The 16,505-nt window shown below is 41.9% G+C and overlaps 1 protein-coding gene across 1 annotated transcript in view; it reads right to left on the reverse strand.

Moving 5' to 3' along the window:
* Positions 1 to 10,914, reverse strand: part of RAPGEF5 (Rap guanine nucleotide exchange factor 5) — a 225,865-nt gene extending 214,951 nt beyond the window's left edge. Inside the window, exon 1 of the mRNA XM_042919932.1 lies at positions 10,684 to 10,914. Coding sequence (XP_042775866.1) covers positions 10,684 to 10,914 — 231 coding nt within the window. The remainder of the gene's footprint in view (positions 1 to 10,683) is intronic.
* Positions 10,915 to 16,505: the final 5,591 nt, after the last annotated feature.

Consider the following 16,505-nt stretch of genomic DNA (forward strand, 5'->3'; position numbering starts at 1 on the left):
CGTAACTTGCCTTCAAATCTATATAAGAAAAAAATACTTTATTCCAGAGTTATGAAAACATTAAAATAAGAATGTATGTGAAAGTACTTTGTAAATGTAAATCATTATGTAAAAGACAGCAGAGTGAACAGCCAACTACTAATGAACTGAATTTTTTTTTTAAGCTCAAAACTCACGAGATATTCAAGGTAGATTAAAATATGACCAGGCTGCTTTTTTTTTAAAGGAGTTATGTGCCAAGAAGAATAGGAAATTTGAATGTGTCAATGGGCGCTATTTGAATATTTGTGATAAATTTAAAATAGTAGAGGAAAATAAATATTGATGTCAATTTGAGGCGAAGAAACAGCTTTCAGTGAGAATAAGAAATAGCAACAAACCTCTTATCTAAAAGAAGATAAGGCTACCTGGTAAGATCTCCCAGGACACAAAGGGCTGGCTGTCAAGTTCTCTTCTGACACCTCTCACAGAATTCTGTTTATGGCCAAATAATTTAATCTTCTAGAAATAGATTTATAGATATGTTCTTTCTACTCTTTTCATATGACAGATTCTTAATTTAATCAGATTCTTCCTGCAGTTCAAATGCTCTTTCTACTAATGCATTATCTTCCCCCTCACCAACTCAAGGGATGTGGTGAATATTAATGACCCCTCTTTCCATTCGTCTAAGATAAGTCCCAAAGTGCTCCGGGGTTGAGTCTGCATCTCAAGAGAGAAAGACCACTTTTCAGACCTTGGGGACACAAGGAGCAAGAAATGAAAATCGGACCTCTATCCCACTATCGCTTCTCATGACAGAGCAACGGTATTAGGGATAGAGACTCGAAAAGGTTATTTGTTATTCCATGTCACACAGTTGCTAAGTGACAAACATATAGAAAAATATTTACTGTATTACAGCCAAATTCTGTTTTTTAAATTTATTTTTGAGAGAGAGAGAGAGAAAGTACAAGTGGGGGAGGAGCAGAGAGAGAGGGAAAGAGAGAGAATCCCAAACAGGCTCCACACTGTCAGTGTGAAGCCAGATGCAGGGCTCAAACCCACTAACTCTGAGATCATAACCAGAGCCAAAGATGGACTCTTAACCGACTGATCCACCCAGATGCCCCCAAATTCTATTTTAATAGAATATTTGAAACAGGCATAATACTTGCCCTAATTTCTAAAAGGTATCATCACACATCTTCCCTACCTTTTCTACAAAAGATTTCATACCTATATACAAATTCACAGCACAAAATCATTTGTGGTGTTTGTTCATTACAGTCAACATTTAGAGTGTTAGACCAAACAGCGGTGATAAGCTGTTCACTTCCGGCAATAGTAACACGCAAGAGTAAGACAAATTTACAGTCAGCACCAAAGGTGTAAGTGTTGGGCAATCACAAGTATTTGCATGTACACCTCAGAACAGCTGCAGGTAAATGATTTGACAAGGTCAAATTCAACTGGATGACAAGGCCACCAATGGGGCTGGAGTTTAAGTTGCCAGACCAGTTAGGAAAAAAATACGGGAAGACAACCAGCTGGATTGCAGAAGCCCTCTTTTCAGAACTCTTCAATTTAGTAAAGGTTTTTCTCCATGGATAACACAAATAGTGCACAATGAAAGCATGTTGTAAGGGAGAAGCCAATGTCTCATGAACAAAGCAGACAAAATTTTAAGTTTAACTGACTCACAGAAGGTAAAATCAGCCAACTCTCTACACCAAGTAGTGAAGACAAGTCTACATCTATGATCATTTGGGTATATTCATAGTTTTAGTTAAAAAAAAATAAATTTATATAAGATTAACTTTTAAATCTTACTGTTAAAAAACCTGTGAAGAAACCAATAAATTATATGATAAATTATATATCTGATTATATAATATAAACATTATATACAATAAATTATAAATTGAATTTAAATATAATTTAAATTATACATTAAATTTAAATGCAATTTTAAAATAAGTTATATAACATTATATATGATGAATTATATATAATCATGCATAATATAAACTTATGTTTATGTTGCTATATAAATTATATAAATTATGTATAATATACAACATAAAATATACATATATGTAAAATTCCATGTAGAAGAATGTCAGTTTCTTCAATCTTCAACATTACTCTGAGGCTATTCATGCTTTTTGTAGGAAAATTTTGAATGTATTCTCCTCTGACATTTAAATTGTTACCCAAGCAATATCAGTGTTCATATAAATTGTTAGTATAATCTTAACTCACATTTTTCACCCTTCATAAATAGACATGGTTGTGTTTATATGCACTGTTTTAAAGCTGTGATTTACTGTGATATTTCTACAAATAAACTATGAAGCTATATTTAAAAACTAAAACATAACTTACTATAGTTCCTTTATTCTGAGGTACCACAATTTTAAGACATACCATCAATTTAATAATAGCTTTACAGGGGAAAAGAAAAATCCCACTAAATGATCACATCAACTTTAATACACATCCCTATTTCTAAAGCCTTCAAACAAAAAAGGAGAGACCGTAATTAAGACAATAAATTAATTATTTTATTTAGCGAGAGGACACAGCTGAATAGGTAGACCTCATAACATGGAGCCTGACTTCCTTGGTTCAAATCTTGGCTCCTCCACTCCTTGGGTGACCTCAGGCATCTTCCTTAGCCTCTCTGCACCTCATTTTGGGGAGTAGCAAAATCAATACCTTTGTGCCTCTCTGTTCCCCTCTTGGGGAAAAAACAAGACAAGGAGAGTGATCTGCCACACGTGTTGTTATGAGGATTAAATGGGTTAATGGTCTTAAAGTACTCCGAATAATCCCAACACCAAAAATGTGATAGGGTTTGTTCAACAATAATAGGTTATCACCACCACCACCACCTACCAGGGACCACTAAAGCATTTGCTACATTCACAGAAAAATAATTTCTAATTCAACACACCGAAAAAATACATTAATTCAAGGAACTATTCAACTGACAACTGAATGAGGGCTTGATGCTATGCTAAATGTTTAGAAGGAATAAAGATAAAAACTAAAATAAGAGAACCATGGTTGTACCCTCCAGAACACAGAGTAGGGAAGGGCTTTTTAATTAGAGGGTCTGTGGACCAGGCTTCAAAATATCCATAAGCCCTCCGAAATGAGATGCAAAAATTACATCTGCATGTGCATTTTTCTGGGGTGCATCCTTTGATTCTTAAAAAGGTCTGGAATTAAAAAAACAATTAAGAGTCATTTGCCTCAGGTAGTAACACCATATTAAAAGGTAAATATATCTAAGTTTAATTTTATTAATACATTTGTGTATTCTCAATGATTTTATTCAATTGTAAATGGATTCAGTTACTTTGACAGGTATGCATACTTCTCACTTCTTGAAGTATGTTAAATAGCAAACAAGTTGCCATCAGGAACCCAAGTCCTGAGTTACAACAAACTCCTCCTTTTCCTTTCTTCTAGAAACACCAGAAAAGGAAACTGCTTGCTTTATAAATGTCCAAGTGCGTTTGTACTATGGAGCTAGTCGGGCTTCCAAACCACCTGGGAAAACAACGGCTTCTGGGATGAGTCATGCCAAACCTTCTTTCTTGTACAATGGCTGGTATTGCTGGGAGATGAGGAAGAGCTGCTACCAAGCCATTGTCAACCTTGTGAATAATTAAAGACTGATCCTGGAAGCCATTACTGAAGACGCTGGAAAGAAAATGAGCTATGTTTTGTCCTGACTTGAAATGTCCTATACATCTACAGTTTCAATATACCACAGGCTATAATTATGTCAAAATCTTAGACAACATGACATTGAGCAAAGGCCATAGATTTTGGAATCAGACAATCTTGGGTTCCATTCTGCCTCTACTACTTTCTAGCTGAGTGGCCATGGGAAAGTTACTTAACCTCTCTGGACTATAGTTTCCTCATAGGTGAAAACACTTCCTCCCTTTAAGAGACTATTGAAGTTTAATCTGATAAAGATGTGCCAGTATTCACAGCGGTGTCTGCAGACCATCCCTTTTCCACATCCATTTATGAATAATTTATCACAATAACAACTCACCACAAAAAATTAAGTCATTGATTTTAACGATTTCACTTTTGCATGAAACTTTCTAACTTCTCACGAACTACTTCCAGATTGCATACCATTACTGGGATTATCAGTGTTCCTAATAAAGGTTGTTATGCAACATTAAGGCAAAAAAAAATCACAAGTACTCAAAGTCATCACCAGTGACTTATCTCCCACCTTTCCATCTATTTTCAGCTACACAAGTTACCAATTACTGCCAAGTCAATTTAAGAAACAGTGCAAATGTGAAGCTGAGGATATTTTGTTATGGTACCAGTATTTAGATAACACCTAAGATATTCACTAAATGTTAGGATATCATGTTTTTAAAAAACATGGAATCTGACATTGCATGCGAAAGCAAAAAATTTTTGTTACTAGACTCCTATAAATGTCTATGAATGTCAATTTGCCCAGAATAAGCATCCGGCTGGGGAAGGAACAATTTAAGTTCCAACATACCCCAAATTTTCCATACATTGTCTCTATTCTCTGAAAACCTGGTCCACGATATGTATCATTCTAGAGGAAGAACGGAGGCTTGGAGAGCTCCAAGAATAACTCACGGAAGGCTACAAAATGATGGCACTGAAATCCAAACCCAGCTTCTGAAGCCACTCCGCATGTTCTTTCCTTGGGATCTAATTTTGCAACCGAAGCCAATGCCAGGGGTCAGAGGAGAGAGAAAGGAAGTAAATAGGGCATTAACTTGCCATTGAGGTCCTTTACTAGAATTTACATGAAATTCAAGTAGAATAAATGAATCTATAATTTCTTTTTTTTTTTTTTCATTTTTAGAGGTGGCATTTGTGGAGTTTCACTTTATTTGTAGCCACGTCCACACTGTTTTATATTATCAAGGTTCAAGCTGTAAGAAGTCAATGTTTCTCAAATAAGATCATCAAATGTCCCTCCTATCTGATCTGACTCACCTTCCCTGGAAAATGCATGCCTCCCTTAATGGCCCTTATCTCTGACAGGCTACCATAAGCAGATAAGAAAAGAGTAAGCGAGCAAATTCACAAATTTTTGTATTGGCCTTGATCAAGGTGGGCCTGGGTGATTTTTGCTTATGACACACCGAACGCTACTTTTAATTCTAGTCAATATTCGTAGCCATTCAACAATATTTCCCCTCCCTTCCTGCCCCCACACCCAGTACGTCTATCACAAGCCTCAGAGTACTCAAAGAAAGAAAGATTAACAGCTGGCATTATCAACAGCATTTACTGACCACTCTCCGAGTTGTAAGGTAATATCAACAGGTACTGTAGGCTAATTAGTTTAGACTAAAATAGACCCTTTGTCCTCAGTGCATTTGAGGAAAACCAGAGAGACAATTCAGAGCAGGGACTATGGAACCAGACTGGCTAGGTTCAAACCTCCTTCAGCCCCCACATTCTTGGGCAAGTTACATCTATGTTCCAGTTTCCTCATCTGTAGAATGCAAACAATAGCAGCTAACTCACAGGCTTGTTAGGAGGATTGAAGTTTGTATCAGAACATGCATGGCACATAATTAAGTGCTATGAAGTGTCAGCCACTGATTTTAATTTAAATACAAAGAACAAATTAAAATTACATGCTTTGCCTGTAAGGTGTGTGTACAAAAGGACTATAATTCAGGCATACTGGTACAACTTGAAGCAGTACATGTTTCTCAGTCAACAAGGTCTTATTTCCAGCAGAGGAGGGTGTTAAATCACACCTAAAACACTCCAGCTTGGACAAAGGAAATGGGCTACCTTGTTCCTTTTTTGAGAGGGAATCATCTGGGTCGAGACTCCAAATGAAAAGAGAGAACCTCATGCAGACAGCCACTAGCTGTTCTTCCACTTTCCCAAGTTTCAAGAGCACCTGCCATGCCACAGGGACTCTGCCTGAGTGAGAAGAAATCAGCGGAGAGAAGTCTAATAATCCGAAGGCCGACTGTCACTGTTTGGTGAACAGTCAATTTGGCACAATTGGTGAATCATTCTGCCTGCTGTAAATGAAACAGATTCCGAGGAGATGAAAGAGGTAGAACGCTGCAGAAAAGATCACAGCCGCCAAAGCCCGAAATAAGTCAGTCCCAGCAATTTGACAGTATATATAGAAAAAGGGAATGGTAGTTACCAGCTATTTTATTAGAGGGAGAAAATGACAGTCTTAGAAGCAGCCTGATGAGAAGAATTTAAGAAGAAACAAAAACTTAAGATGGAAGGCCTAAAACCAAGGTAAAAAATACTGCAACCACTAAGAGAGGCAAAGGGTGGGGGTAACGAACAGCTGTCAACCAAAAATTAGAGCCCTTTGGGAAAATGGCTGATTTCAGATCTGAAGCAGGAAATGGACAAGGTAAGTTTAGCATATCTTGGGCCAGAAAGCAAGAAAGGTTATCAGAGACTACTGGGGCCTTGTAAAAAGTATACAACAGATAAAGACAAATTAAGGGTCAAAAAGAATATTGACTGCAATGGACTGAAACAAATACATTGAGGTCCACAAGTTCTTAGTGACACTTAAAAAAGAAGAACTCATTGATTATCATGAGAGACTGTTAGGGCACAAAATCATTACTCAGAAAATTGATAAAAGGAAAAAAAAATGAGCTTTCCTTGTCTTCCCCACACAACTTGAATTTCAGGAGACCCATACAGCTTATGAGGGTTAAGTTCTTTACACACAGAATACCAATTAATAAATGCAAGAGAAGTGATAGATTCAGATCATCACCCTTTTGTAATCTCTAATGAAATGGATCTAGGCTACAACCATCTATGGATGCTAAGATCATTAGGTGAAAGGGAAGTTGACTCTACCTGAACCCACTAATCAACCTTAACATCTCAGAGAGAGAGAGATTCAGACATCATGTGTCTTGTGATTATACTACAACAGATTTTACAAAGCACCACCTACGAAGGATGCTTGCCTTTGAATCTAAATGTAATCAGGCCTCTACATCCAACTACCATATTACAGGAGACATGGGGAGGAGAGAAACAAGCTAAATGACACCAGTGAGAAATTGGCCCAGAAAACAGATCATTCTACCAGATCTGTGCTCTTTCTCTCCATCAAATCAAAAAGAAGGGAAGGGGGACTATTATAAAAGAAAATAGATTTAAAAACCTAACAACCTAATGTAATGTGTGGACTGTGTTTAGTTCCTGAGTCCAACAAATCATAAGTAAAAATACATCTTTCAGAATATGTGACTATGGGAATCATATTAGGAAATCGCTGTTAATATATTTAGGTGAGAAAAAGGCATAAAAGTCTTTGGGTTTGTTTGTTTGTTTGTTTGGCCATTATTTCAAGAAAAAAGAAGTCCTTATCAGAAATGTATACTGACACATTTATAAGTAAGATAACAGGATGTTTAGGATTTAGCTTAAAAATACACCATCCCTAGGGGTGCCTGGGTGGCTCAGTCAGTTAAAGGTCTGACTCTTGATTTCAGGTTAGGTCAGGATCTCACAGCTCATGAGTTCAAGGCCCACATCAGGCTCTGCACTGACAGCACAGAGCCTGCTTGGGATTCTCTCTCTCCCTCTCTTTCTGCCCTTCTCCCCCCAAAATAAATAAATAAACTTAATAATAAAATAAAATGGGCTAGCCCCCATAAGAAAACTGGGGAAGAGAAATAAATGAAACAAGACTGACAAAATGTTAATAACTGTTGAAGGCTGGGTATTTATCATACTATTTCTCATAATCTCCATAACACAATTTTTAAAAATGACTAAAGGGTTTTGGTGGGAATTCAAGCTGTGCCTTATTTTACTACTGATTTTAGGAGGTAGGTAGGGTCCTCCCACAAAGGAAAATTTAGACATTCTCCACTTAGCAGAGTCTTAATCAGTTGGTATTCAATATGATCAGAAATGACTGAACCAAGGAACACAGGAGTTCTGCAATATTAACCAAATGTCAGCATAATTTTTCCCAGTAAGAGACCGCCTACCAGGCACCTGGGTTAGGCAACACAACCTACAAAGAGCTTACTTGATGACAGTTGATGTCAGATTGTCCAGATTTGTGAGGGCCCACGGCAGCACGGACAAGTACCACAGGTACTCCTAAATCAAGTCTTGGTCAATACAGAAATTGCAAACTTTCTTACCAACTTGTGTAATACCTAGAACTGCCTTTTTATAAATCCAGTGGTAATGAACTTGTGTTAATTTGTCCCTACAATCACTCACCAGTAATCTGGAGGTACAGGCCATAGAATACAAAATTTTAAGTCCACCAAAGGATCTAAGCCATGATTTGTTCCATGAGCATCACTGCTTTAATTGAAGAGCTAACCAGATGAGCCCAGATGCTCACAAGTCACTAACTGGTTTGGTACATATCTCCTCTGTTTTTCTCTTTCCTACACATACTTTCTGTTATGGACTGAATGTCTGTGTTCCTTCAAAATTCATATGTTGAAGCCGTACTCCCTACCGTGATCGTATTTAGAGGTAGAGCCTTTGGGAGGTATTCAGAAGTAGACTAGGTCATGTGGGTGGAGCTTCCATGATGGAATTAGTAGACTTATAAGAAAAGGAAGAGAGAGACAGATCTCTCCTTCCATCCATGTACACAGAGGAATGGCCATGTGAGGGCACAGCAAGAAAGCAAGCCAGGAAGAGAGCTCTCACCAGAAACCAAATCTGCTGGCACCTTGATCTTGGACTATCCAGCCTCCAGAACGGTGAGAAAATAAATTTCTGTTGTTTAAGCCACCCAGTCTATGGGATTTTGTTACAGCAGCCTGAACAGACTGATGCAGGTATGTAGTTCACCTGCTTTTTTTTTCTTTCAAATTCCTTCTTATCTCTTTGTTAGGGAAGGTTCCAAAATCACAAAGATGGCTCCAAAGCCAAAGGAAGGGGAAATAGTTGAAAAGTATGGGTTTTCAACATGGGAAAATTTGACAATCTTTCCCCAGTAAGAAGCTAGCCATGCACTTAGGAAATGTGTTTGGAATATCCAAAAGCAATACAGGATTGGGATCAAAGAAGGGTTAATGAAGTATATATTATTGGAAATAACCACATTCAGAATAATTACGAAGAGTAAATATATATGTTGGCAAGGCATACAACATCATCCCAGGCAACAAGAAACACAAGGCCTTATGCAGATGAACACACAGATCTATTTATACAGGAACCTTCAGCAATTCCCGTCACAGATTGCCTGGCTGCCCTCATGTCTTCAGTATTCTGTGCCATGAAAAAGTATCTGTCAAGGATAATAGGAACACGATTTGACCTACTTTTCCCTAGATTCCCGCAAAGTCTATAACTCTGGTTCTTGCATTTATTCAGCTACCACGTCTCTGGGACACATTTCCTTGCTTTCTTTGCAGACAATCCCGTATGTCCCACGTTAAGGTCACTTGTGGGCAATTCCTCGACTCCACTAGTCATGGACTTTAAGATGTCCTACATCCAGCTAGTCCTCTGAATATCCTACTGAGGTAGATCACATACAGATATCCCCTACACTAGAAGGAAAATGCTTTAGAAACGAGGAACACAACCTGGACAGGCTGAAGACCTACACCAATTCAGGTCCTTCCTTGCCAAAGAAGCCACACCAAAACAAAATGTTTCTCCCCAACTCTCACGTTTCCACAAACCTGTCTTTGCAAGAGCTAAAAGTCTTCCAGTAAGGTCTCCTTTTAAAGCAGACAACCAAGATTCAGTTTATTACAGTACCACCACCCTCCTTCCCAAACTACATTGTTGCAGCTTCTCAGTAAAGCCTCCTTAACAGCGACAAATCCTAAAGAACTGAGTAGAACCTACCAAAGTTGCCCTAAAGCCCTGGTGGGCAGGGAAACCTCAGTAAGTCAGACCCTTGGCCTGAGGCCCCATCAGGGCCTCCTGAGTGGCTTGTGAAAGATCCCAGGAGAAAATCATCAGGCTGTCCTGCTTTTCTTAACTAACAAAACATGCCCGACCCGTTCAGGCCATTAAATGCACTTAGATGCACAACCAGGGACACTCCTTCACCAGGAAATCATATCTGAACACACCATCAGGAAGTCAATATTTAAGATTCTGAGGGGCGTCCACCCCTCTGCTCAAGGGGGCGTCACCAAATACTAAGTGCTGGAGTCTCCAGAACCCCGGAGATGGAAGCTCGCCCCGGGAACTTCCAACTCGTGTGCCTCCACCTCGCCGGTGGCGGAGGCCAGAGTCCCGATGCCCAGAGCTTGCCACGGGGCGTCCCGGACATGCTCACACGTCTCACACCTCCAGCAAACTGGGCTCCCATTTGTGGGGCCTGAGGCTTGCTGTCGGGACACGGCTGGCCGACAGTTGGGTACGGGACACCTGCAGCTTCCCCTCAGGGGAGACGCCAACCGCCCTTCTTCCGGCGATGCCCACGGTCCGCCGCTCGGAATCCAGGTGCCCCTGGGTTAAGTCAGGTGCAACTAGGGGAAGGGGAAGCCGTCGCTCGCCGGGGGTCACCCCACGACCCCGTCGTCCCCGGACCCTGCACGAGGGCGCCCCTTCCGCCACCTCCCCAACTTCCAGATGTCCCCTCTGCGGCCCGGGAGGGTGGGCGCGGGCTCCACGTGCGCGCCGCCCGTGCCCACTGGGGCCCGGCCGGTCCGGGCCACTCACCCGGGCCCCGGCGGCGCTCCGCTTCCTCCGCAGCGTGAGCCCGCTCCGCAGCAGTGCCGGCAGGTCCCTCAGCCGCGGCCGTGGCGGCGCCGGCGGCTGCTCGCGCTCCTGCTCGCGGGCGCTGGGGCTGCGGCGCAGGGCGCCGTCCGCCGCCACCGCCGCCGCCGCCGCGGCCAGGGCCGGGCTCTCGCACGGCGGCTGCATCTTGACGGAGCCCACGGCCATCCTCATGCCCTGACGGCGGCTGTGGCGCCGGCAGCTCGTCTCCCCCGCGCTCGCCTCCGCGCGCCGTCCGCGCCTTCGCCAGGCAGCGAGAGGGCGCGACTGCGGCTCGGGCGCGGGGCGCGCTGCCAGCCGCTGCCCATTGGCGCGCGCCGCGGCCCCCGGCAGGCTCAGCCCCGCGCACCTCCCCCTCCCCGCCCAGGTGCGCCGGGCCCCGCCCCGTCCCGCCCCCCTCACCCCTCCCTTCCCCCCCCACCCCGCCCCGCGCCGCTCACCTCCGCCCGCGGCCTGGCCCCCCTCAGCCACTCCCCGAACCCTAGAGGAAGAGGGTGGGACACCTTGGGCACCCGCTCATCCACAGGTGCGGATTCCCAGAACCCTCCACCGAACCCACTCTACTGCCCATCCCACCCCACCCCCCAATTCCCTTTAGGCTGAAAGGTCCCCCTTCACTGCCTTTTACCTAGCAGCCAGGGTTGATTTGGACTTCGGCCATGTGAACTGGGAAGTCTGGGACACTCCTCCCTCCTCCAGCCCCTCCTTGCTTTTTTCACAGCCTAGACCCAAATCATAATCGCCATTCCTCCAAACAGTTTTTGCTAAAGAACTTCAAAATAAGCTCTCTATTCTGCTACAAGTTAAACACCATTGCCCCCACACTGTCCTCTCTTTGGCACATTCATCACTGAAGAATAAAGGAGAAAACTTTTGTTGGCCATGATAGGTGTTTAGCAAATAGATGCAAGTCTGGTGACCTGAAGGTGAATCTCAGTTAACATGTTGGAACCTGACCTTCCCTGAAAGCCTGATGCATGTGATGAGTGTGCTTGGTAAACTGCATAGGCCTACCATGGTGTGAATCACTGTTTACATCATTCCAGGAGCTAGGAATAGTAGAGCATCTGGAATGAAACTATTCCAGCAAGGCCTTAAAATCCAGATGGCTGTGAATCCTCACATCCCCACTGAGTCTATCTTCAACGAGAGCCAGCCAGGGCTTTTACTCCTGAAAAGGAGGATGCTGGGGTCCCCATCTTTGCCCAAGACTTTAAGAATTAAGTAAGTTTACTCATGTTAAAAAAAATTGACAAATAAGGTCAGGGCTCTTAGTTGGTTTACCACTGTACCCTCAGCCCCTCACATGGTAGATGCCTGGCAAATGTATAGGGAAACACGGCCACGTTAGAAAAAAAAAGAATAACCTGTGATCTCTGCCCACGAGGAACTTATGATTTTGCCCGGTAGTAGAAAAACATATAGAAAAACAAAGATATTGCCTTGTACTCTTAGTAATTGCCAAGTGAGTGTGGATAATGAGCATTCCAGGCCACAGAAGCGAGAAATGTTTCTGGGTTGGGACGGGCAAAGAAAAGTCAATGAAGGGAGTTTCAGCTGTGCCATAATGCCGAGTGTAGAAGATTCAATCATGCAGAAAGGAGGGTGAGGATCCTTCAGGGAAGGAGGAAAAACATGAGAAAAACACCAAGGTCGAATGACACAGAACCTATTGGTCACTGAATATGTCATACTAGTGAGAGAGAGAGAGATAGCATAATGGAGAAGAAGGAAAAAATATCAGAATGGATACTGGTCAGACACTGCAGAAAGGCTTAAATGCTGTCACCTTAGGTTGTGTGTGTCTACTGGAAAGATCTCTGCAATAAACTATAGATACCATTTCAGTTTCCAAATACCTATCACATATACTTATTCCAGGCAGAAATCCCCCTTGTATTATCATATAAAACAGTACTAGTTTATATAATGTTTAAATATGTCAGTTCCATTTGGTGATCATTGTCTTGAGCCCCAGAATGCCACCCCATACTCCAATTTCCTCCTGAAACACCAGCTAAAGTTCCACTAGACCTTTAGTCCCGGCCCAGTAGAGGTCCTCCAGGAGTCTTTTGGTCAACAGAACTCTGTGATGGCTTATGCCAGACCACCCCTAGTAATACATTTTGAATCACACCATAAATCTACTCTGCTCCAAAATAGAACACATGTGTTCTGTATCCAAGTTTCTTGGTCTTCACATTCCTTTACATAGCTTCTCAATGTAAGACCAAGGAGTTTAGACTTTATCCCATGATTCTATGGCATTGATCAAGAGTCTAAAACTCAATATCCAGAAGGGCCTTTGGAAAGTTGGCTTGGGGTAAGGTGATAAATGTTGATTGCCATACAGCCATAGTATAGGCAGACAATAGTTTAATTTAAATTAATATATATTTAGTTAGCCACATATGGCTCTGGGCTACTCTATTGGAAAGCAAGTTTCTAGAATTCCATGTTTCCCTTTACATATTCCTTAATTTTTTTTTTAATATCTCCATTTCAGTGAGGCCTTCCATGACCATGTGATTTAAAATTATAGCCCTTCCCATTCACTCTTCTGTCTCCTTCTAACCCTCCACAGAGCTTACTGCCATCCAAGATTTTATGTATTTTACTTATTCATTTTGTCTAGTGTCTGTCCACACAAAAATGTCAATTTTACAAGGGTCTGGACTTTTTTTTCCCTTTTGTTCAGTGTCTAGAGAATGCTAGTTGAAGAATTGAATTTTTTCACATATGAGAACCCAGTTTTTCAAAAGGAGCTTAATCTGGATTTTTACAGAAAATCTTCCAATTTTGCAATATTGGAAGTTTGTTATTTATTATGTTTCTAATGTTTATTTTTGAGAGAGAGAGAGAGAGAGAGAGAGCACGCACCCATGTGAGTTGGGGAGGGGCAGAGAGACAGAGACAGGGGACAGAGTATCCGAAGCAGGCTTAGCACTGACAACAGCGAGCCTGATGCAGGGCTCAAACTCACAAACCATGAGATCATGACCTGAGCCGAAGTCAGACACTTAACCAACTGTGTCATCTAGATGCCCCTGGACGTTTTTTCAAAAACATGTAAGTCCTATACATGCCGATATCACCCAGGTCAAACGGAGCCGCTCAGGTACCAAAGCCAATTTTTACTTAGGAGAATGATAATCATCAAAGCTAAAGTTTATGGAAATATCTATGTAAGAAAACAAGTTTTATTGGCTATTTACAGGGAGGGGAAATGGGAGACCAGGAAGAGACATTTAACTAGCTACAAAAAGATGAGGGTCTGAATTAGTGGGGCTGGTAGACACGGGGGGAGGTTAGATGTCAGACATTGCAAAGAAAGATCCTCAGGCCTAACATATGTTAGGAGGAGTAGAAAAGTACTTCAGGTGGTGTTACAGATAGTATTCTACAAAGATGACCAACTCAGGACCTCATATCCCCCAAGATTTTTTCTGCAATATGATCTTTCCACTCCCCCATGACAAGACAGGGTTTATCACCCCATCCCCTTTATCCCAGCCTAACCCTGTGACTACTTTGGCCAATACAATACAGCAGAGGTAACGCCAGTTCTGTAAGCAGCCCTTAATGGACCTGGAATGCTCACTCTTGGGGTGCTCCCACTCAGAACCCAGCTCCTTGCTGTGAGAAGCCCAAGCCACCTGGAGAGACCGTGCGGAGGTGGTCTGGCAGCTGAGGTCCCATCCAACAACCTGCATCAGTAGCTGGCCATTTGGAAGCCATTTTGGACACCAGTCGAGCAGAGCCTTCAGGCCATCTTTGTAGAAGCCAGCATCTGCCTGCAACCACAGGTATGTAAGAAGAGAAAGCAAGAACTACCCAGGCTGAGCCCAATCAACCCACCGAACTATGGGAGACAATAATAAATTGTTTGAAGCCACTAAGTTGAGAGGTATTTGCTACACATTAGATGACCAGACACATGGTTCCGAAAAATATGAAGAACATACTATTCCCTTGTGAATACAAAGGAAGGAAATTTACATTCACATTTGTAGATGTGAAGAAACTTGAAATTTCTCACAAGTGATCAGAGTTGGCTACACGGGGAAAGGAAAGAAGGGAGATTTTTCACGTATAAGTTTTTATGGTTTTTGTTTTTTAAAAACATGTGACTGTACACCTATTTAAAACAAATCTTTTAAGTGGCTCTGGATTTAGAAAAGTCAGGGAAGTGGGAGGAGCTGGTTTTGAGGATTTCGTTTATCACAGCCGTTTAAGTGACTAAACTAGGAGGCACCCGAGTGAAAATCTGGCCAGCAGGCAGAAGGTGAGCTCGAGAGGCGGGAAAGATAGATAAGCCAGTGCCAGTGTACTAACAAATCTGATAGTAAAGAGCAGAGCTAACCCAAGGTTCTCAGGGCACAGAGGAGGAGCAGAGACAGTTTTCCCCTTCCTAAGCTGGGCCCTTGGAGAACACGCAGCAGATGACTTTCCATTTCCAGTTGCATGAAATTTGGAGTAATGATTCTCGTGGCTTTTCCTCCTTTAATGTTTGTGGTCCCATATGATTACCAGGAATACCAAGGACAGTATCTATTGGCTGAGCTTTCTCTTGTGCTCCTCCACACCCTGTGCACCTGCTTGTCTCCTCACAAATGTACAAAAGGCATGTCATGCTAGTGAGTCTCCTAACACCATGGCTATTAGGATTTTGATGAGTCGGAGTTCATCCCCTCCCAGCATCTCCTGTGTTTAATTTTTCCTCCATTTAAGATATTTTGCATTGCTTACCAGCTCTCAAAAATTAGAAAACCTAAATACAATTTTGTCTCCCTATGGAGGCCTGCCAACACTTTACTATGTAATGATCAAAATGGGTTGAACCTGACCTTCCCAAAGGCCAAGGTTGAGCAGTGGGAGCTCCGAAGCCAGGTCTTGCACAAGTAACCCAGTACTGCCCGTACTGCCTCTACTGAGAAGTCCGGATATAACTGTTAGTGTGCTTGATACTAACACTATTTTTATGTTTTCTTAAGGAATGAATATGCAATTGGGAGAAATACAGCAAAATTATGAAACCTGTTTCAAAACTAAAAATATTAAGCCTTACTTTATTTTAGTTTTCAAGAATCATAAATAGAACTATATGCTGTCAGACTGTTCATGACAAACCTGTGTGATGCTGTGCTATTATTTTTGTAGTGCATTGCACACAAGTATTTCCCTTGTGAATTAGACATTTTCCTTACAGTATTTGCATTGGTGGCTCTAGCCAGAGACTGGCTCATAAAGACGGGTGCCATTATAAGTTCTTCTTCCGTTCATCATACTCATAATCTTGAAACAAAATCTATTTATGTCCTTTCATATGCCACTTACTATTATCATCTTGGAAATTTCTTTCTGTAAAGTCAGGTGTGCAAGTTTACCAGGACTTTTGGTACTTTGGACACTTTTGAAAAAAAAAATTATTTGTGATCAAATGCTCAAGAAGACAGAGGAAGAGGCCAGTAAGAGACCTAACTTGACCAGTAGACAGCTAGAAATGCATGCCAGTCTTGTCCCAGCATCCCTGCTCTGCTTATGGAAGCCTTACACAGATCAAACAAAACCTCCTCCTAGAAGCCTTTTCTGCTCTTCCCATTTGGAATTAATCCTTCCTCACTCAGTTAACTGTAAGGGCTTACCTACAACTATGAATCTACTTTTACCACCTCTCCTATAACAGTCTGTCTGAATATCTGCCTTATATTTGAATTAAATGTTTACATAGAAGACCTATGTGAGGTTACAAAGTCCTTGAGGAC

Source organism: Panthera leo, chromosome A2 (genome assembly GCF_018350215.1).
Source record: "Panthera leo isolate Ple1 chromosome A2, P.leo_Ple1_pat1.1, whole genome shotgun sequence".
Classification (NCBI taxonomy): Eukaryota; Metazoa; Chordata; class Mammalia; order Carnivora; family Felidae; genus Panthera; species Panthera leo.